Here is a 23,493-nt window from a genome sequence, read left to right on the forward strand (position 1 = left end):
TAAATTGTTGTATTGTCGGTTCGGAGCTGTGTGGGCGAGATGTCGCGCTTACTAATTGTTTTGTTGAATATATTTATTTACAAACATGTCAGTGGATATTTGGATACGTACGTACCGAACCATCGGCACGCATTAGACATGCAACTGTATGAAGACGTGTTAGATCCAGAGCTGTGTGAAAAACAGCTTCAATATATGCGAGAGAACAATACGTTGCTACTCTTAGAGTGTGAGTGAAATTTTACATTAGAAATTGGCATTTTAACATGTAATGAAAATGAAAACTATTGCGGTGATTTTATTTTAAAACAAGAGGTGAAACCCGGTTGTTCCCTCCGAAAATTACGGACATCATTTTAGTAAATCACGTCACACTTACAATTTTTTTTATTTTTTTTATTTGAGATATAAGACCTTGAGATATAAGTTCTAAGGTCTCAGTATAGTTACAACGGCTACCAGAAATAGGCGGGGTGGTGGTACCTATCCGTGCGAACTCCCAAGAGGTCCTACCACCAGTGAAAACAACAACAAACAACAACAACAAGTTGAGAACAAGTAGAGAATACATATTCAACTGGTGGTAGGACCTCTTGTGAGTCCGCGCGGGTAGGTACCACCGCCCTGCCTATTTCTGCCGTGAAGCAGTAGTGCGTTTCGGTTTGAAGGGTGGGGCAGCCGTTGTAACTATACTGAGATCTTAGAACTTATATCTCAAGGTGGGTGGCGCATTTACGTTGTAGATGTCCATGGGCTCCAGTAACCACTAAACATCAGGTGGACTGTGAGCTTGTCCAACTATCTAAGCAATAAAAAAAATTATATAAATGTTACTTTTTTTACGAAAATTTCATAAAAATCTAGTGCAAGTTTTTCTTTTGCATAGATGGGTGGACGAGCTCACAGCCCACCTGGTGTTAAGTGGTTACTGGGGCCCTTAGACATCTACAACGTAAATGCGCCACCCACCTTGAGATAAGTTCTAAGGTCTCAAGTATAGCTACAACGGCTGCCCCACCCTTCAAGCCGAAACGCATTACTGCTTCACGGAAGAAATAGGCAGGGTAGTAGTACCCGTGCGGACTCACAAGAGGTCAACCAGTAAATTTGAAACCGATTTGGTATATGAAATTCTAACGGACCTTAAATATTTCCAAAAAAAAAGTAGAGAAAAAAGTTATATTATTTGAGAAATCGTTAGAATAAAAGTTCCATTAGAACCGAACCAGTCCTTCCGGAGATTAGTCTGAGATTAGAGAGACAAAATAAAAATTTGTGCATTTTCGTTTTAATCATATGCAAACCTGTAGAGTAAAACTTTTATTTCGAATACACAAACTTCAATTAATTAATTTCTCTGCATAGTTTTTGTTATATTCTACTATTTTGTTCATTTTATTTATGTACCTATATCGCAACAAGAATGTGCGATTTCATTACAAAATAAAAGCACATATTTTTGAGTAAGTTGTGATATTTTTATTATGTCGTAAACTAGTCATTCACAACATAAAAAATATATCACAGTATAAGTTTTTTTTTATTTTTTTTATTACTTATATATAATATATAAGTTCTCAACTCATTTTGTATTTTATTTTATTTTAGTTATTGTGTCGCTTTTATATTAAAACCTAATACAAATCAGTGTAAACATAATTTCCATATCTTCTTCGCAAACATCACGGAGCATCGAACTCACAAAAACTCACAAAAGCCCCGCCAATCGGACTTTCAGTGTTAAAACAGATAGTATCACAGTAGCACTATCAAAACAAAAGTAGATATTTTACAATTGATGAAATAAAATATCCAATTAACGGCTCCTGAAGCTTTGATGGCAGGCCGTTGTTCTTCTTTTCAGTGTTGGTATTCTCACATGTTCTTGTCATAATAACGTTGATAGACACTGAAGTTTTACTGGTGGTAGGACCTCTTGTGAGTCCGCGCGGGTAGGTACCACCGCTCCGCCTATTTCTGCCGTGAAGCAGTAATGCGTTTCGGTTTGAAGGGTGGGGCAGCCGTTGTAACTATACTTGAGACCTTAGAACTTATATCTTAAGGTGGGTGGCGCATTTACGTCGTAGATGTCTATGGTCTCCAGTAACCACTTAACACCAGGTGGGCTGTGAGCTCGTCTACCTATCTAAGCAATAAAAAAAACCCGGTAGAGCTAGGAGAAGCTACTGCAATCAACGCTGAAGCCAAACGCGTGGCCCAAATACATTCGTGCAGCGGAATCGTCGACGCGAATCGATAACTCTACATCGGTAGTTACGGCCGGTGGCCCATCTAGAGGCGGAGATGATACCGTTGGTGGTTGGTTTTTTTACGTTGGGGAATCAAATTTACAGATACCTGACCGATGGGGAATCGGTATATCCACATTTTAATAGTGTAATTTTTTTTGTTCAGTACCGTAAAATATGAATATGATATTATGTTAAGGGCTAAAATGCACTCTAGTGATTAAAATAACTTTAAAGAAAGACAGGCTGCGTTTTGTCTATAGAAACGTATGTTAACCTTTCCTCTGAATAAGAATTATGTTCATATATTCACCACTCCCATACAAATTACCTATGACAAAAATTACGAATCTTATAAAATTAAGAAACGTCTCTATATTTTTTTCGTTGTATTCAGATAATTTTTTTATTGCCCTTGTAGGCAGACGAGCACACGGTCCACCTGATGGTGAGTGGTTACCGTCGCCCATGGACCTTAGCAATGCCAGGGGCAGCGCCAAGTCGTTGCCTACGCTTATATCCATTAAATACTACTCGATTAAAATAAAACATGCAACGATAGTCAAAGTCAAAGTTATAAAAAAAATTGTATTCTTGGCCACCTGCTTCTTTTAAAAAAGCCTTAATATAGTAACTGTACTGTAATATAGTTATTTATATTTATTTAAAACTTTTCTTTTTAGTTTTGGATGCTGGAATACGTATACCTCGCGGTATATTCAAGGGTGGTTTTGTCGATATGGGAAACTATTTTCAATGTTTGGAAATTAGCAATGAAACACCTGATTTCGTTGTTGAAGGCAAATACTGCACTATCAATATGCCTTTGGAGCAAGACTTGGAATTGCCTGATATTCCTGGCTTGCCTTTGCGAACTGAACTCGGGATTCGACTTAAGGATTTGGCAAAAGAGAGAGAAGTCCTCTATAAACGTGAAAGAAAGGAAGGAAAACAAAGGTAGGTCTTAAAGACTTCGTAATTTTTTTTCCTACCTATGCTGATAGCCATGAGAGGCTATTTCAGCTTCACCCTAACGTGTGTAGGTGAGCTCACGGGGCTCAAACCGGAGTGTTGCTAACACTGACCCTAGCAAGAGTAGTGCTTCGCAGAATCTACCACCGGATCGGTAACGCGACCCACTGAGAAGATCCGGCGAGAAACTCAGTGGGCTAGACTTCATAATATTGAACGTTAACAACAAATTTGAAACACATATTATTCATTACCTATCCAAACTGCGTTTCGCTTCATTATCTGTTAACGTCACATCATTTGAAATTAAATTAGCTCATTCAGATTTTGATAAATGTAATGCTATCAAAGATCTTGAACTCACACATGCGAGCCAACACATTCAATATTCAAAAAGAGCACAAATGATGTTGTATAAACACTAACAGTTGACGGTTCATAGCAAACCAAACTTTGGACAACTTAAAAAATATATTTTTATCATTCATGTATGTATATGTTTTTCTATTTATTCCATAGATAGGTGGACGAGTTCACAGCTCACTTAGTATTAAGTGGTTGCCGGAGCACATAGACATCTATAACGTAAATGCCGCCGGCGACCTTGAGATATGAGTTGTAAGTCTCAGTATAGTTACAACGGCTGCCCCGATCTTCAAACTGAAACGCATTACTGCTTCACGGCTGAAATAAGCAGGGTGGACTCACAAGAGGTCCTACCACCAGTAAAATGTATATATTCATTCATTCATTCAATGGCCACATTTGAACATAGTGTTGTTGTTAGCAAATTAAGTTTTAATTATGGCTTTATTTTTCGTTGTTTTTTTGAACTTCTTGTACCTACAGTTTGTCGAACTTCAATTGTAATTTTAATAAAATATTGCTGGACATCCTGTTGATTACATTCAGCAAATGTACGCACGTACATTGCTTTCTTTAATAATATTACAAAATTAGTTGTAATATACCTAAATTTGGCTTATCTTATCTTATTGATTGTTTTCATATCGAAAATTACGCTCTCTAGCAATTCTCCATGATTTCAATTACGTAAATTCACTTCACAAATCAATAGGTAATTTGATAAGCAAATGGAACAATACCTATTACTTTGTTACATAAACCAAACACAATAATAACTGAAAAGGACGCGATTACCGCGTCCGCGAGAAGCTGGACGCGATTAATGAAAACAGCGCGTCAGTTAATATTTTAATCTTTCATAAAAAGTCCATATGCTGGACAGATATGCCGATTTGCACTTAGCAGATGAAATTGCTCGATAGATAGTTCGAGTGTTACTTTTCCCCCCTAATTATGCTGATAGCCTTGAGAGGCTATGTCAGCTTCACCCTAACGTGTAGGTGAGCTCACGGGGCTCAAGCCGGAAGTGTTGCTAACACTGACCCTAGCAAGAGTAGTGCTTCACATAATCTACCATCGGATCGGAAACGCGACCCACTGAGAAGATCCGGCGAGAAACTCAATTGGCTGGGTCTATGGGTTAATTCGCTCGATGAGCCCTTCGTCGCAAGCGACGGCTTCGACGACGACGGTGACCGGGTGTTGTTATTCCAAACTTGTATTATCTACGCAAATTTATCTTGAAAATCTATTTAGCGCGATTCAGGCATATGTCTAATACGTCTTATTTTATTATAGGTGTCGCTTCACACGGAATCCAGAAATCACCACAATGTTTATATGCGTCTTACGAATCCTAACTTAACGACTTTGCAAAAAACGATAAAATCGTCCACAAAAATGTTTTTTTTAATGTATTTATTCTTGATGATTAATTTTCCTATAAACATTGCTTTTCATATCCAATAGAATATCGAATAATGCTGAATGCAATATACAAAGGTATCGATCTTTTAAAACACTCTAAATTTCAAGTTTTCAAACTATTTCAGGGATCTTCTAAGCTCAAGCCCTGTCTTCAGTTTGGCCTTGTGCCTACCTACACCGTGCACGACACGTGAGTTCCTAGACGGTTTCGTTATCAATACTACAGAATTAGGACTTACATACGAGGATAATTACTGCCGGATGACGAATGATAAACCCTATGTAGCAGCGGATTACGTCGCATTGTAAGTAAAATTTAATCCATTTAAATGACTTTACGATACAAAAAAAACCTGTGATACGTTCCTGATAAGTAAAAGTGTTAATTCATTCGCTTGTTACCAGTTTAATCTGGTTTGATGTCTAGACGTCGCTTTAAGATCATGCCTTTTCGAACTGTTAACAATCACACTAACGTCGATGACTGACGCGGTGGAGCGGAAGTTAACGCCCCAGACTGTTGCGCTGAGGATCGTGGGTTCGATTCCCACATCGGGCACACATTTTATGATGAAATGTTTTTTTTTTATTTAAACATATATAAGTGAGTTTGTCAGTCTTTGGTACCCGTAACACGGGGAATCCTAGATTGGGGACGGATAAACGTGCGTGATTTATTCCCAGCTATAAAAATTATAAAAAACTTATTTGTGGGGAAAAACGAAATAATTTATCCAGCATTAATAATCCTCTACCAACGAGAGAATCATAAATCAACTCTTACTAAATGGGAATGACAATTCAGCTAATGCATCTAATAAAGATCGAAACAAAATCAGAAAATGCATGCTTAAGTACACGGGGTTCCTCTCTTGTAGAATTGTATTTATCAGAAATTGTCGAGTTTAGTTTCATTTTCGCAATTTACAGAGGCGTTTTCGGTACGATAATATTACTAACAATACTCAGCACTTCCTATGACGTCAGACACACAGTTATCCAGAAAAGAGGTAAGTTTAGATGCTTTCGACAAAAGACAATTCTCAGGACAGCTTAAGAAATTTCCGAAGATAAACATAATTGGAAAACAATAATATACTTTTAATGGCACTGCAATTTACTCAATTTTGTAATCGGTACAAGATATTTGAAAGTTCGTTCAGAAAGGTTTGATAAGATTTATCAAAAAGTGCCGCAATGTCTAGTTATCCTCCTTAGTCTAGTTATTATCCTTACGTCGATAATCTTCAATACTGGCCTCAATCAGGGTTTCTTGGGAAAACAAACATGGTGGGTTCCCGCGTCTTTCCACGGCAGTGCTTTTGGAAGAGCTTTTAGCTCTTCGAGAGGAGAGGTGAGGAGAGTTGAAAGGTCGAACACCGACTCAACCTTCCTCTTTTCTCATCCGGGCTTGGGACCGGCATTGGCAGAATTCTAGTCGAACGTCTAGTTATAATACAGTAATAGAATATGTCCACTGCCCACTCCAACCTGTCTACCTCAAAGTACCGCAAGCGCAGCGCAGTAATAGAATACGTCGTCTGCCTACTCCAACCTGCCTACCTCAAAGTACCGCAAGCGCAGCGCAGTAATAGAAGGAATAATTAAGCCTATTAACGTAGATAACATATCTGTCATTAACAATGATCATTCAATAGTCGACTATTATTTTCGCTGTTTCGAAAAAAAATATTAAGGTATGCCTGGGACCCCTCATCTTGAGACGTAAGGCTTAAGTGTTTTAGTTGTTGATTAACCATTATCCCTAATGGTAAGCTCACAAAATGGGTTGAGCTGGTATTACCGACTAAGTACCATTTTTTTTATTGCCCGTGTATGTAGACGAGCAAACGGCCCACCTGATGGTATGTGGTTACCGCCGCCCATGGACTTCAGTAATGCCAGGTGCAGAGCCAAGCCGCTGCCTACCTATTTGCGTCTGTATATTAATCTATTTTATTTTTGTTCGTGTCCAGTAGCCTTAATGATTGATAGTCTTACTATTAACATTAAACATTTAAACATAGGTCGTATTATAATATAATAAATAATGCGGCGTATTTTTTTTTTTTTTTTTTTTTTTTTTTTTTTTTTTTTTTTTTTTTTTTTTTTTTTTTTTTTTTTTTTTTTTTTTTTTTTTTTTTTTTTTTTTTTTTTTTTCTATTTTCAAGATCAAATTAAAATTTGATATACCAAATCTAATCTTAAATAGGAAGTGTCAGTGATTACACAGAATTTTAATTATAGGGTGAACCTACCTAATTACCTACGTAGCTATAGTGATTGAGATCGTTTGCCCTAAAAATGACAAGAAAACGTAAATAAACAATACAAAAAAAAAAAAAAAAAAAAAAAAAAAAAAAAAAAAAAAAAAAAAAAAAAAAAAAAATTCGCTTTTATAGAGTTAGCTACGTATAAAATAAGTTGTTCGAATGAAATTCGTATATCCTAAAATTGAAAATCATTTCAACAGACCCTGAAAAATCAAACAAACTGCTCAAATCGTTTTCGATATACACGAATACGAAACGTCTGGTCGTCTACAAGCCGGTTAATGGAGCTATCGAATGTCTCGACGGCGTTCGTGCCTTAGCCATGGCCTGGGTCATTGTTGGACACACGTTCGTGACGCAAATGAACGAACTGAATGCCAATCCCAGTGATTTGCTTGATGTGAGTAGCACAAATGTTTTGAGTTCACAGGGCATCTTGTGTTAACCTTTTGTACACAAGATGGTTCTCGCTCACCCCTTTGTATGGTGCGGAAATTTGATGAGCTATGTAAACTATTTATATTATTTTACTGGTGGTAAGACCTCTTGTGAGTCCACGCGAGTAGGTAAGCCTTGCCTATTTCAATGTGCTGCTACCCTGAAGCAGTGATTTTTTTTTATTTAATTGAGTGGACAGCCGTTGTACTCTGCAATTGAGACTTTGATCTCGTATCTCAAAATCGGTAGCGACATTCGTCGTCGACTGTCATAGTTTGCCCTAAACACGTCATTACAGATCCACCCAATCCATTAGCGGTGCTTTTAGGTAGCTCAGGCACCGGTCACCGTCCTCGCCGAATCCGTCGCTTGCGACGAAGGGCTCGGCGAGTAAATTAACCCATAGACACCTCCGGCTTGAGCTTCGAGAGCTCACCTACACGCTAGGGTAAAGCTGAAGTAACCTCTCAAGGCTATCAGCATAGGTAGGGGAAAAAAGACGGTCGTGGTATCCAGGTTTTTGAGATAGAAAAAAGGCAACTGGTTACAAAATCTTCTAGAAGTAATCACCGGACAGATTGTTTGTTTGACTTGTTTGATTGTTGCTTAAGAATTAGAGCAGACTTCCCTTCGCTTGATGATAATAATTCAATCGAGGTTCGTGGGTTCGATTCCCACATAATTGCGATAAAGAAATTTGTTCGCTCTTTGTTCGGGTGTTTATATACGTAAATTCGTCTCCAATTCCTTTAGTACAGAGAATCCTAGTCTGGTATCAGGTCAATGTGAATATTCCTAAATCGCTTATTTATTATTGCAGTATATACTGTCGCTCCCGTCAGTGTGGATCACGGCCGGACCCATAACCGTGGACACATTCTTCATGCTCAGCGGCTTCTTAATCGTGTATACGTGCGCGGGGAAGTTTACCGGCAGTGAGTTCTTCATCATGATTTTAGTAAATCATCCTCAAATTCTACAACGCAATCCATTAAAATAGACATTCATTAGGAAGTCCATAAAGACTATTGTTGCAAAAATAGGGGTCTACTTTAAACTGAGCTTCTTAGTTCAGGTATAACCAACAGAAATGTCTTCTGACTCGGTAAAAGACGCGCTTTTGGTCTGCAAGTTTTTCTTGTTTTTTTATTGCACTTGTAGGCGACGAGCATACGACCCACCGGTGAGTGGCTACCGTCGCCCATGGACATCAGCAATGCCATGGGACAGAGCTAAGCCGATGCCTACCGTTAAGTATTCTCCATGAAGAAGGACAAGTTGTCCTTATTACTGTGTTCTACGACCGAGAATAATGGTAGTGTCGGATTATTGGACCCCTATGTTCCACCGATTATGGGATGTTGGAGTATTTTTTCTACCGGTGAACAATAAAGTAAGCGTAGTACTAATTGGCGTCTTGTGAGTTTGCACGGGTAGGCTCCAACCCCTGCCTATTTCTACCGTGAAGCAGTAATGCGTTTCGGTTAGAACGGTGAGTCAGCAGTTGTACTGTAAAACTGAGACTTAGAACTCATGTCTATTGTCTCCCGGAATCACTTAACAACAGGTAGGCCGTGATATCATACGCCCATGTAGGTAATAAATAAATTAAAAAGTAAACCTATGCCTTTATCGCAATGTCGATAATAAAATCGTATAATATTTAAAAATAAAAATGATCGATATTCGACTACATACTAATAATCCCCACACAACGTGGTCTCGCCTTGTCGCGGCGGTGGGGCTTAAGTGTGCACCCCGATACCGTGGAGCAGCATTGTCTGCAGAGGGGTGCCGCGAACTAAGAAGACTGCACACGGTGTTCCCTTTTCCCACCTTTGCTGGACAAAGGGTGCGTGAAGCGGGAGAAGGCTCCCTTCTGGAGACCTTTTGGAGGCTAGGCCATGTCCCCGGCAGCTCTTTGACTGCTAAAGGGGAAGGCCCTCCAGAGGAGGGTACCGGTACGCCGGCGTGGCCACGTCGTGGTCAGACGTGTGGGTCTGTCAGCAATGGTAGACCCCACGTGGATGAGAAGTGAACCGGAGGGCACTCCCTTCCGGTCGCTGGTTGCCATGTCCCCGGCTGCCTCTTGGCGGCTACAGGGGAAGGCCCTCCAGAGGGGGGTACCGGTTTACCGGCGTGGCTTCGTAGAAGCATACCGTAATCCCTACCGAGTAGGGGACGGGGGCCGCTGCCTAGCAGGGGCCGCGAGGATGTGTACCTCTATAAAAAATGCCCTAATCTTAAGCTTGTGACGTGCCCGGTGATGAGATGAGTGGCTGGAGGGAGTCCAGTCGTAAGGGCCGTCCCAGGGGACCGACCCCTGGTTAAATAACAAAGGACCAAAAAATGATGGCAAACTTAAAAATAAAATTACCCCAGGAGGGTACCACCCTAGGTGGAGAATCCCTCCGTGCTTCCACCTCGGTGGGAGCATGCTGCCCCGCGTATTCTGGGGGGGGCAAAGCATGCCACGATGAAGGGGGCTGTGCGACGGGCAGCGGAAAACCCGTCGAACCGAGGTGTGACAGCGCTGGCTCGACGCGCTCTGCGCTCGTCAGCGAAGGCGAGGCGGCTGGTCCGAAAGGGACAACCGCCAAGAAGATTAGGCGGAAGAGGAAGTCTTGGCGAGCTTCCTCTCGTGAGGGGGTAGGGGAGCCAGCGTCATCCTCTGGCGCAGATGCCCCGCCGGAAAAGGTGTTGGTAATCTCCGATGCAGCCTCTGCTGCGGAGGAGATGCCGCCCCCTAGAGGGAGACCCGCCCGGAAAAGGGGCGCGCCGTCACCGGCGCCATCATCAGTGTCAATGTCTGTCGCCTCGTTGGATGGGCAGACGACAGAGGAGGAAGAGAGCGGCCTTCAGGATCCTGCCATGGTCATAGACAGGGCCATGAAGACCGTGAAATCATACGCGGCCAATGGCACCAAGACCAAAGCCGCTGGTCGTAAACTGCGAGAAGTGGTCTCGCAGGTCTCGAAAGTTCTGCCATCAGTTGCTTCTGCCAATGACCAGGTGGTACAGCTGATGGCGGAGAATTTGAGACTTCGAGCACAGCTCCAAGCTCGGCAACGGCCCGATGATGGAGCAGCGACGTCCTGGGTCGCTGGAGCCCCTCGGAGCTCCCGTCTCCCGGCGCTGACTAGTGATCAGTGGCCTGTGCTGCCACCACCGCGTGCGGCACAGGAGCGTCCGCGTCTCCCGTCACCGCGCTCTAGAGAGACGACCGCCGCCGCGCGGCAGCAAGCACTCGCGGGGCCACGGATGCTGGCTCCGCCAGAACCGAAGACCTTCAGCCTGGACGAGGTCATCAACCGCACCGTCCAGGCTGTAGTAGAAAAGCTGGGCGGGAGGCTAGCGGCTCTCGAGGCGAGAGTGACTGTTTCGGCCGACGTTAGGCAACCGGCGGTGACGGGTGCTTTGGCCACCCGTTCCGCTCCCGTACGGGCTCCGGCCACCAGGTCGGGCCCGGGACGGGATCGAACTAAGCGAGGGGGCGGCGCTAACGCGAAGCCTCCATCACAAGCACCCCAGTCCCGTCCGCTGCCTCCGCCCCCGTCAGACATGGACGAGGGGTGGAACGTGGTGGCCCGGCGGGGTGCCAAAAAGGCCTCACTGGCAGCTCCCCAAATGGGTAGAGCGCCAGTGGCCATGGCGGTTCAGGCTGCACCCCAACAGGGTCGAGCACCTGTAGCCGCCAAGAAAAACAAAAAAACAAAAAAAAAAGGGAAGAAGTCGTCGCGGGCGCCGCGATCAGCGGCAGTGGTTCTAACTTTACTGCCTGCCGCTGAGGCCAAGGGCATCACATATAATGATGTGATGGCCCGGGCGCGTGAAGCAGTCAACCTGGACGAGATTGGGGCGGAGGAGGGCCTCCGCAGCAGGCAGACGGCCAATGGGGCCAAGCTGTTAGAGTGTCCCGGTGCCGATAGTCCCGGCATCGCGGAGCGTCTGGCGGCGAAGCTCCGTATGGTCTTGCCTGAGGAGGAGGTGCGGGTGCACAGGCCGGTAAAAATGGCGGAATTAAGAGTGACCGGCCTGGACGACTGCACCACCAGGGATGAGGTGAGAGCGGCCGTCGCTACCCAGGGCAACTGTGCACCGGAGAATGTAACCGTGGGTGAGCTGCGCCGTGGTTATAACGGGGCCAGCTCAGTGTGGGTGCGTTGCCCGTTGGAGACGGCTGCCTCCCTGGCTGCTCCTCCGCCCGGGGGACCGTCGGGGAATCCAGGCAGGCTGCGCGTGGGCTGGATAGCGGCCCACGTGCGCCTGCTTGAACCACGCGCCTGGCGATGCCTCCGGTGCTTTAGCACCGGACACGGTCTCGCCAGGTGCACTAGCTCGGTTGACCGCAGCGGTCTGTGTTTCCGCTGCGGCCAGCCGGGCCATAAAGCGGCGTCCTGCGCGGCCGCCCCGCACTGCGCTCTGTGCGCTGCGGCCGGGCGCGGGGCTAACCACCGGGCGGGAGGAAAGGCGTGCCTCCCGTCCGGTGATAACACCGAACGCAACCGGCACCGGAAGTCAAAGCGCCGGCAGAGGAGAAAGTTGGCCAGAGGAGCACTGGCCAACGCTGTAATCCCCGCTGCGGCACCGGTGCCGGAGGGTGGGGGCAGCGGTGAAGGGGAGGGAGCGATGGATGTGGTCCAACAGTAATGGACCGCACCTATCGCTTCCTCCAAGGAAACCTGAACCACTCCGCCAGAGCTCAGGACATGCTGTCTCAGAGTATGGCGGAGTGGTCTATAGATGTGGCTGTGGTCGCCGAGCCATATTTCGTTCCCCCGGCAAATGATTGCTGGTTCGGGGACGATGGCGGCCTGGCGGCCATAGCCATAAGAAGAGACGCGGCGATCCCCCCCCTGGCGATGGTGACCAGGGGCCAAGGGTTCGTCGCGGTGCAGTTGGAAGGGACCGTCGTGATCGGGGCGTACTTCTCTCCGAACAGGCCTACTGTCGAGTTCGGGCATTTCCTGGGCGGGATCGGGGCGATTGCTCGCCGCCTCGCTCCCCGTCCAGTGATTCTCGCGGGGGATCTCAATGCGAAGTCTGTCGCATGGGGCTCCCCCCGCTCGGACGCTCGTGGTAGGCTACTGGAGAGGTGGGCGAACGCGGCCGGCCTCTGTTTGTTGAATAGAGGTTCGGTTGCGACGTGCGTGCGGTGGCAGGGCGAGTCTATTGTGGACGTTACGTTCGCAAGCCCGGCCATCGCACGCCGTATCCGCGACTGGAGAGTTTTGGAGGGGGCGGAGACACTGTCAGATCACCGATATATTCGGTTTGATCTCTCCGCCCGCTCCACAGTCGCGGACGTCCATGGGGACCCCCGTGGTGCGTCCCGGTCATTCCCCAAGTGGGCACTGAAGCGCCTGAATAAGGAGCTCCTGATGGAAGCCTCTACGGTGGCGGCGTGGGCGCCCATGCGTCCACACCCGGTCGAGGTCGAGGGAGAGGCAGGGTGGTTCCGGGACACGATGCGTCGCATCTGTGATGCGTCGATGCCCCGGATCGGCCCTCGACTTCCTAATCGCCAGGCGTACTGGTGGTCGCCCGAAATTGCGCAACTCCGCGTGGAGTGCGTTCGGGCGAGGCGCGAGTGCGCCAGGCATCGCCGCCGCCGCCTGCCGCGGCGCAACGATCCGATTGCGTTCGCGGCAGCAGAGGCCCGGCTGCACGGCGCATTCCGCGTCGCGCAGAGGGCATTGCAGCTGGCCATCAGAAGAGCCAAGAACCTACACATGGAGGGTCTCTTGGAGACGCTGGATGAGGATCCGTGGGGGCGGCCCTATCATATGGTGCGCAATAAAATGCGCCCATGGGCCCCCCCGATCACGGAGCGTCTCCAGCCTCAGCAGCTGCGGGACATCGTCTCGGTGCTTTTCCCGCAGGAGCGGGAGGGATTTGTCGCTCCCGCTATGGACGCGCCGCCGGACTACGACGGTGAAGTCCCTGCTGAGGTGCCCCATATAACGGGGGCGGAGCTCCGTGTGGCCGTTCGCAAAATGTGCGCGAAGGACACTGCACCCGGCCCGGATGGCGTCCATGGCCGGGTTTGGGCCTTGGCTCTTGGTGCCCTAGGGGACCGACTCTTGAGACTTTACAACTCCTGCCTCGAGTCGGGACGGTTTCCTTCATCGTGGAGGACGGGCAGACTCGTGCTGTTGAGAAAGGAGGGGCGCCCGGCGGATACTGCCGCCGGGTACCGTCCCATCGTGTTGCTGGATGAGGTGGGCAAGCTGCTGGAACGCATTCTGGCAGCCCGCATCATCCAGCATCTGGTCGGGGTGGGACCCGATCTGTCGGCGGAGCAGTATGGCTTCCGAGAGGGCCGCTCAACGGTAGACGCGATCCTTCGCGTGCGGGCCCTCTCGGAGGAGGCCGTCTCCAGGGGTGGGGTGGCTTTGGCGGTGTCGCTCGATATCGCCAATGCGTTTAACACCCTGCCCTGGTCCGTGATAGGGGGGGCGCTGGAACGACATAGAGTGCCCCCCTACCTTCGCCGGCTGGTGGGTTCCTACTTAGAGGACAGATCGGTCACGTGTACCGGACATGGCGGGATCCTGCACCGGTTCCCGGTCGTGCGCGGTGTTCCACAGGGGTCGGTGCTCGGCCCCCTTTTGTGGAATATCGGGTATGACTGGGTGCTGAGAGGTGCCCTCCTCCCGGGCCTGAGCGTAATATGTTACGCGGACGACACGTTGGTCGTGGCCCGGGGGGGGAGTTTTGCTGAGTCTGCCCGTCTTGCTACGGCTGGGGTGGCGCATGTCGTCGGCAAAATTAGGAGATTGGGCCTCGACGTGGCGCTCAGTAAATCCGAGGCCATGTGGTTCCACAGGCCCCGGAGAGTGCCACCTGTCGATGCCCATATCGTGGTTGGAGGCGTCCGTATCGGGGTCGGGGTGCAGTTGAAGTACCTCGGCCTCATTCTGGACAGTCGTTGGACCTTCCGTGCTCACTTTCAGAACCTGGTCCCTCGTTTGTTGGGGGTGGCCGGCGCGCTAAGCCGGCTTCTGCCCAACGTCGGGGGGCCTGACCAGGTGACGCGCCGTCTCTATACGGGGGTGGTGCGATCAATGGCCCTATACGGGGCGCCCGTGTGGGGCCAGTCCCTGGCCGTGGGGGTGGCGAAGCTGCTGCAACGGCCGCAACGCACCATCGCGGTCAGGGTCATCCGTGGTTATCGCACCATCTCCTTTGAGGCGGCGTGTGTACTGGCTGGGACGCCGCCTTGGGTTCTGGAAGCGGAGGCGCTCGCCGCTGACTATAGGTGGCGGGCTGAACTTCGTGCCCGGGGCGTGGCGCGTCCCAGCCCCAGTGTGGTCAGAGCACGGAGGGCCCAATCTCGGCGGTCCGTGCTGGAGTCATGGTCCAGACGGCTGGCTGATCCTTCGGCTGGTCGTAGGACCGTCGAGGCGATTCGCCCGGTCCTTGTGGATTGGGTGAATCGTGACAGAGGACGCCTCACTTTCCGGCTTACGCAGGTGCTCACTGGGCATGGTTGTTTCGGTGAGTTCCTGCACCGGATCACAGCCGAGCCGACGGCAGAGTGCCACCATTGTGGTTGCGACTTGGACACGGCAGAGCATACGCTCGTCGCCTGCCCCGCATGGGAGGGGTGGCGCCGTGTCCTCGTCGCAAAAATAGGAACCGACTTGTCGTTGCCGAGTGTTGTGGCATCGATGCTCGGCGACGACGAGTCGTGGAAGGCGATGCTCGACTTCTGCGAGTGCACCATCTCGCAGAAGGAGGCGGCGGGGCGCGTGAGAGACGCACAATCCCGCCGCCGTCGAGCGGGGGCCAGAGAGGCGGATCTCGCCCAAGCCCTGGCCCTCTAAGTGTCTCGGGTCCCCCTCACGTGTCGGTCTGGGGACCGGCGAGGGGGGCCTAAGAAGACGACGTGCAAGCTGCTCTGCACGCGTTTTACGCAAGAGCATCCGGGTGATGGAAGGCCGGCTATCCTCGACCCACGCTGGTTCTGGCCCAGCGGGGTATTCCGTAGGGTAACCCACTCTAACCGGCGCCATCTAGGCGGGCTTCGGACAGTCTGCCGACCGAGAGGGCTGGTGGTCGTGGCGCCGACGACCGCCAGTCCGGCGTCCCGAGGGGGAGGGTGATGGGAGAGATGTGCTCCGCACTAAACGCTTCACTTTCCTCCCTTTGCCTTGTCATGAGTTCTGTCTCATGCGAGGTTTGGACGTTGGTTGTTGAGCGACAGGAGGTTTTAGTCAGTTCGACTCTGACATACCCCGCCCAGTATCCCCAGAAAAGGGCGGAAGTCCGGCGATTTCCTCCTGACCAAAAAAAAAAAAAAAAAAAAAAAACATACTAATAATACCGTTAATGACCTAATACGTGACAGGATATAACACAGGTGTTTTATTATTGGCAACAACGGATTTTATTTGGATTGTGAGTGGGCTTTAAGGTTGATAAACGAATATCACAGACCAAAATAAGACTGCTATTAAGTTTATGCACGAGGTTTAGGTTTCATAAATTTCAGCTAAAGTTATCGATATAGCACAGCTGATTAGTAAGCTGAAGTGGCAATGGGCTGGCCATATTTGCTACATTTAGCCCTGCCTATTTCTGCCGTGAAGCAGTGATGCGTTACAGTTTGAAGGGCGGGCAGCCATTGTAACTATACTGAGACCTTAGAACTTATATCTTTTTTTAATTTATTTTTTATGCTTAGATGCGTGGACGAGCTCATAGCCCACCTGGTGTCAAGTGGTTACTGGAGCCCATAGACATCTACAACGTAAATGCGCCACCCACCTTGAGATATAAGTTCTAAGGTCTCAAGTATAGTTACAACGGCTGCCCCACTCTTCAAACCGAAACGCATTACGGCTTCACGGCCGTTGTCCCGCGCGGACTCACAAGAGGTCCTACCTACAGTAATTACGCAAATTAAAATTTTTCGGGTTTGATTTTTATTTCTTCACCGTGAAAGTCAATCGTGAACATTCGTTGAGTACGTATTTCATTAGAAAAATTGGTACCAGCCTGAGATTCGAGCACGTCGACGTCTTATCCTTTAGGCCACGACGACTTTCTCCTTTTAAAAAACTAAATAGTTTTAAATAATGAAAGTTTTTCTTTACATATTATATATTATGTAAACTTAGCGAGATTCAGGCATCTGTCAAATATCTTGTATTCAATGACAGCTGCCGTTACAGCACCGCTTCGTTTTATTCCAGTGAAACTACTGAGGAATCTCCATTTTTTTTACCTGAACCGTCTCCTGCGGATGTTCCCCACGCTAGCCGCCTTCATTTTGATACAAGCTTCGCTACTGAACCGGGTCGCCGACGGCCCCAACTGGAGGATGGTTCTTGAAAACACGAATGCGTGTCGGATGAATTGGTGGACGACCCTATTGCACGTGCAGAACCTAGTCAACCCTCTGCAAATGGTGAGATCGATTGAAACATCCAATAGGTATCTTGATGTTATAAAGAAATTGAATTAAAAAATTGAGAACCGCTCCATCTAGTTTTGGTTTTGTCAAACTGTACATACTAAAGATAAACTCCCTACAAATATATTTACAAAAAAAGATACAATAAAGATAACATAATTTATTTATAGCACGCTTCAAATAGCTTCACTTATATCTGGCTATTTTTATTGATTGATTATCTTGAAAATTAGCACACGCGTGAAGGACTGTCGACAAATAAAAAAAAAAATTTTTTTGGCATTAAGTCCTAATCCGGCTAAAAAAAATATGCTTTTAATTTACGCTCGTTTTGAAATTACAATTGTTTTTTTTCGTTTTTAAATACGATATACTTAAGTTTTTTTTGTTTACTAATAAAAAAATCCATATTTTACCTTTGAAACATACTTCCAACATGCTTTCTACAAAATTACAGACTTTTTATGAAAACACCATCTAGTAAATTTTATATACTTTTTTTACAGATAAATGAATTCTTCTTATTATAATTACTGTGTTAATATCAATCATGAATTGTTGTTACAAACATTTTTTTCAGTGTCTTCCTCACACTTGGTACCTGGCTATTGATGTTCAATTACATATTCTGTCGCCTCTCGTCCTGTTCTGGGTCCTCGGCAGGAGGAAGAGAATAGCTTGGTCAGCTCTTGTGATGGCCTTGGCGACAGCATTAATCGCATCCTCCATTTATAACACCATAAACAAGTTCTCTTCGGGACCTGTGATACCATCGTAAGTCAAAAAATAAATTTCGGTGTTGCCATTATAACTTTGTATTCCAACTTAGTCGTTTGGACCAATGCTCGGAATAAACTGTGAGCCAGTACATCATAAAGAAGATAAAGATGGATATACTAATCTATATATATATATATATATATATATATATATATATATATATAAATGAATTGCTGTTCGCTAGTCTCGCTAAAACTCGAGAACGGCTGAACCGATTTGGCTAATATTGGTCTTGGATTATTTGTGGAAGTCCAGAGAAGGTTTAAAAGGTAGATAAATATGAAAATGCTCGGAATTAAATAAAAATAACAATTTTGTTTTTCCTTTGATGTGTCCCCAGTCGATCCTTTTGTTTGTTTTAAGTTTATTTTATACAAAAGTTTAGGTCTTTTATTTATCGATTGAGGCACTATGTTGTTCAGGAAATGAAAAAAAACTGATTATTTTCTAAAGCAGTGTAAAGTTTAAAATATTAACTATTGAGATATATTTTAGTGTTAATTAGCAATTGAAAATTACTGGTATTCATTATAAAATGGGTGTAGGTAAGCCTCAAAACTACATGTGTATGAAAAAACGTATTTGACAAAATATGCGACATGTGCCCTTTTCGAAATTGTATATTCAATTGAAACCTACAACTTATTGTTCTTGTTTTCATTACTATCATATTTAAAATTTTTTAAATAAATATTTTCATATTCCAGTCGCCCCGACGACCAGGAAGATTACATGATTTATTTTTACCTGCACACGTTAACTCGATGTTCGCCTTTCTTCGTTGGAATGATCTATGGGTATCTGATGCATTTGTATCGCGATAGAAAATTTATCATGTCTATGGTAAGCTACTATGGTTTCACGTCAGGAAAAAAAAATAGTAATCATTCCCAATTGAATTAATTAAGGAATCAAAAATTGGAAAATATCGATACATTTCAGTGAACATTTGTAATATATCGATATTTAAAAATAATATTTTTTAGATTGAAGTCTATTTTTGGGATCTCTTGGCAAACATTTTTTTGATCCTTTAATATTTTATTCTATTTCTGTAATTAATGAATAGTATTTTTATTCAGTTCATTTGAATATATTCAAAATATCGATGAAAGGGATATCCCTTTGATTGTGTGGGTTGCTTAATATCCAACTGACAATTTTAATTACAAAATAACGGGAAGCGTAAAAATGCCTTTTATTCAATGAAGTAGGAAACCTATGGAAATGAAACGTCAACCAAAATTTCGTGCCACTGTGACGTCATCTGGCCACAAAACATGGCGGCTTTAGTGCTGTACAAAAGATTTCAATGTTATCAGGTTTTATCGATAAACGTTCTTGGCTCATTTTATTTTAAATATTGTTGAGTATTATTTATTTGTAGAATTTATACTTTAATGGGAAGTAAGTAGTTATATTGTTGTGTGCAAATATGATATGATTTAGATGGGTGAAATCTAAGACAAGTTCGTCCTTCGAATTTGCCCAGTATTTGCCCATTTCTAGCATGCTAAATGTTATCGTATTTTGAGTACCTACGTGTTTTTCTTAGACTATTACAATCTATTTTAATTGTTTTGCTGACTCTAAAGTCCGTAACATACTACCGCAGCGCACCCCAAGGAAGGTGCGCCGCACCATTTGAATCACTTTCGCTTGAGAGTGATTCAAATTTTAAACTTATCAAGGGACCGCGTGAAAAAAAAAACACCTACAGAACATTTATTCATTAATTACAAACGTCATTCCTTGTGACTTCCTCTCTAAAATCACTTAATTATTAAATATTTAACAAATTTACAATAGTGTTTTACTCACTGCGGAATAAAACTATTTTATTTCAATAGTTCCGAAGAGATTTTGTCGGTAGCCTTTTTCCCGAAATATCTAAACAGAATGTCTAAATATGTTTTGATGACATATTTTAAAGTGGTATTTATGATTAGTGTCATGATCAATAGATTCCGACCGAAAAATGGATTTTTCGGATGAGGGCTCCATAATGAATTTAAATACATATAGATAATAGTTTTAGGACATCGACTTTCTTGAGATCCTATAAAATACGTTTTAATTATTATTTTTGTATGTTTTAAGCATGATAAATTATGAAATTTTATATAATCAATCATATTAAATCGATATCATAGTTAATAAATAATGTACAACCCAAACCAGACGGCCGAACTGACGTGACAATGACATTTGGCGCGCTAAACATGGCGGATTTTCGGCCTCATTAGACGGAGACGGAGATATTTACGTATATTCATGTTTCATTTTATGTACGCACTGAAATACTGTTATATTGTTTTCCTGCGAGTTAAAGTGCTGAGTAAGAACGAGATAGATATATGTTTATGTATGTGCCTTCAAAATGGGTGCTATTTATATAAGCAATTGTACGTATAGAACAATATGTCGTGTCCCTACTATATAGGTCTATGCTTTTATTATTTTAGAAAGATTTGGTGACGTCATAAACCCACAGATTAAATAAGTTTCTGAGTTCGTTGTTCTAAGCTTATTGCAAATTTAGATTTTGTTTTACATAACATAGGGGAAAAAAGACCAATCCTATGTGATACGTGTGAAATAAAACCCTCCACATTTTGAGGCTGTATGCAAGGAAATAAACCAACTATTATTTTTCACCAAACTCCATCTAAATGCCAAATCCCGTTCGAGACAGAAGTTGGAAAGAGTAAGACGATAGAGCTATATCTGGTATCTCTGTCTTTTGACCGGTCATCGAAATGACGACGGTCGCCGCATCCGACCGTCGCCGTCGCCCGGAACATGTCTTGTCGGATCCCTCGGATCCACTCTCGGTGCTTTTAAACTCCTCAAGCACCGACCGATTACCGTCCTATTCGAACTCGTCGATTAGGACGAAGAGTTCGACGACCGCACTAATCCATAGAAGGTTTAACGGTAGGCAGCGGCTTGGCTCTGTCCTTGGCATTGCTGAAGTCCATGGGCGACTGTAACCACTCACCATCAGGTGGGCCGATAGCTCGTCTGCCTACCTTCGTCTGCCGATCTTCTTAATGGATCGCGATTCCGATCCGTTGGTAGATTCTAGGAAGCACTGGTCTTGCTAGGGCTGCTGTTAGAAAATTCTCTCAGGTTCAACCCGTGAGCTTACGTACCCATCTGCGCGTAGCTGGATTAGCCCCTTCAGCTACAAGCTCGCAACAAAGCTGCCTCCTCGCTCAATAGACTTCGCGGTGCTTAAAATTGAGAAAGTAAAATTTAATTTGTTTTCAGTTTCACGCTGTCTTAATATGGATATGCATGGGAGTTTTGGCCGCTTCCGTTTTGTACGTCAGCAATCCGATAATGCAACTGGACTGGGATAATCAGCCCGTTGACACTTTGATCAACTGCTTAAAGAGACCTATCTGGGCGATGGCGGTTGGTTGGCTCGTTTTCGCCTGTGCTCAAGGATACGGAGGTAGGTGATTGTGCAAACCATCGAATTGGGTTTTTATCTTATACCTAAGCCTTGAGGCTACGAGGCTATAACAACGTTACCCTAGCGTGTAGGTGAGCTATCGGGGCTCAAACCAGAGGTGTTGCTAGCACTGGCCCTAGCAAGAGCAGTGCTTCGCAGAATCTACCACCGGATCGAAAACACGACCTACTGAGAAGATCCGGCGAGAAACTCAATGGGCTGTGTCTATGGATTAAATCACTCGTCCTAACCCTTCGTCGCAAGCGACGGGTTCCACGAGGATGGTCACTCGGAATATATATATCTAATCTATCTATTTTTCTATCTATTATTTGAAATATATATAAAATATAAATGTTGAAGATGTCGCATCTCTTATACACAGCATTCCCTATTACAAGAGCAATCTGATTTAAGGATGAAAAATGAAGAAAACCACTGTACTAAACATCGAAAAAGAAGTTTCACTTCATTCACTTGCACCAAGTTGCACGCGCACTTTTTTTTTTTTTTTTGAGATGACAGGCCTCTAACTGATATAACCAATTTCCAGGTCCCATAAATTGGATGCTGTCTCTCCGCATGTGGAAGCTGCTGAGTCGTCTCTCGTACGCCATGTACATTGTCCACTACCCGCTGTTGTTCGTCGTGAATTCGATGACATTAGTGCCGGTTTACTTCACAGTGCAGAAGTCGGTGAGTTTTATATATGGTATTCTCTTTTTTATGACGTCATTATTATTTTTTTCCAGGACATGACTTGTCCTTCACGTTTTTTTAACAGCCTTAATTAAAATAGCCTTATCATGAATAAGCTTATCGTTGCTTATTAAACAAATCGTTGTTATCACGTTAGAGATAATTAATAATATTGATTTCAAGTTTTGTAATTTAATTACAATATTACGTTAGAATCGATATTATCCATATTAATGTTGTAAATGGAAAGTCGGTATGTTTGTGTGTTATTAGTAAGTAAAAAAAATGAAATGACCATTGAAGTCGTCGTGGCCTAAAGGATAAGACGTCCGGTGCATTCGTTGTTGCGATGCACCGGTGTTCGAATCTCAGGAGGGTACCAATTTTTCGAATGAAATACGTACATAACAAATGTTCACGATTGACTTCCACGGAACATCGTGTAATAAAAATCAAACCCGCAAAATTATAATTGGCGTAATCACTGGTGGTAGGACCTCTTGTGAGTCCGCACGGGTAGGTACCACCGCCCTGCCTACTTCTGCCGTGAAGCAGTAATGCGTTTCGGTTTGAAGGGTGGGGTAGCCGTTGTAACTATACTGAGACCTTAGAACTTATATCTCAAGGTGGGTGGCGCATTTACGTTGTAGATGTCTATAGGCTCCAGTAACCACTTAACACCAGGTGGGCTGTGAGCTCGTCCACCCATCTAAGCAATAAAAAAAAAGCCCTACGTAATCATAAGGACCTTAAGTTACTTTCTATCGATATTTTTCATGTGCACAAACGCAATGACAAAAATCCGTATATTATTATATATCTAATAATAACAGTAACGGAATAAATTAAAGGATCTAAAAATTTGTCTTTAAGCTACAAAGTATGTTTTTTTCTTTCTAAATATCGATACGAACATATTTCCCTAAAATACAGTATAATTACAATACAGAACTGATAATTAATATGTATTTAAATATAAAATTCTTTGGTACCGCTGTCTTCACCTTTATTTTTTAATTTCACTATTTCACGATGTACTTTCGCCAACATTCCTGAATTCGATATTCCTGTCCTTCGAATGAGGCTTAAAAATAATCTCTAAAGGTAGATAAAGATATTGTCAATATCATTAATCAATTATATTATATCATTAATCATGCTCAATCCTATTGATATTGTCAGGGTTCATGAACGATGATTGGTAATTATATATAATCAATGAAAAAAAAAATCATCTCGAACATTATTTTCAGATCTTTAAGTTCCTCGCTGACTTCACGCAATCTTTCCTAGTGGCGTTTCTGCTGACGGTACTCGTGGATTCTCCTTGCTCCGTTCTGATCAAGCACGTCATGGGCGGAGGTGAGTTCTTACCGGTAGTATTGGAGAGAGGAAATGTTCGCTTAT

General features: G+C 44.7%; 1 protein-coding gene across 1 annotated transcript in view; it reads left to right on the plus strand.

Annotated features, from left to right (window-relative positions):
* Positions 1-23,493, plus strand: part of LOC101741775 (nose resistant to fluoxetine protein 6) — a 27,039-nt gene continuing 3,546 nt past the window's right edge. The window contains exons 1-12 of the mRNA XM_012693246.4: positions 1-229; positions 2,933-3,206; positions 5,141-5,320; positions 5,946-6,025; positions 7,489-7,688; positions 8,547-8,661; positions 16,927-17,141; positions 17,728-17,921; positions 18,635-18,770; positions 21,201-21,387; positions 21,941-22,083; positions 23,340-23,448. Of these exons, the coding sequence (XP_012548700.2) occupies positions 40-229; positions 2,933-3,206; positions 5,141-5,320; positions 5,946-6,025; positions 7,489-7,688; positions 8,547-8,661; positions 16,927-17,141; positions 17,728-17,921; positions 18,635-18,770; positions 21,201-21,387; positions 21,941-22,083; positions 23,340-23,448 (2,023 nt within the window). The 5' untranslated portion in view covers positions 1-39. The remainder of the gene's footprint in view (positions 230-2,932; positions 3,207-5,140; positions 5,321-5,945; positions 6,026-7,488; positions 7,689-8,546; positions 8,662-16,926; positions 17,142-17,727; positions 17,922-18,634; positions 18,771-21,200; positions 21,388-21,940; positions 22,084-23,339; positions 23,449-23,493) is intronic.

The sequence above is a fragment of the Bombyx mori genome, chromosome 12 (genome assembly GCF_030269925.1).
Source record: "Bombyx mori chromosome 12, ASM3026992v2".
NCBI lineage: Eukaryota > Metazoa > Arthropoda > Insecta > Lepidoptera > Bombycidae > Bombyx > Bombyx mori.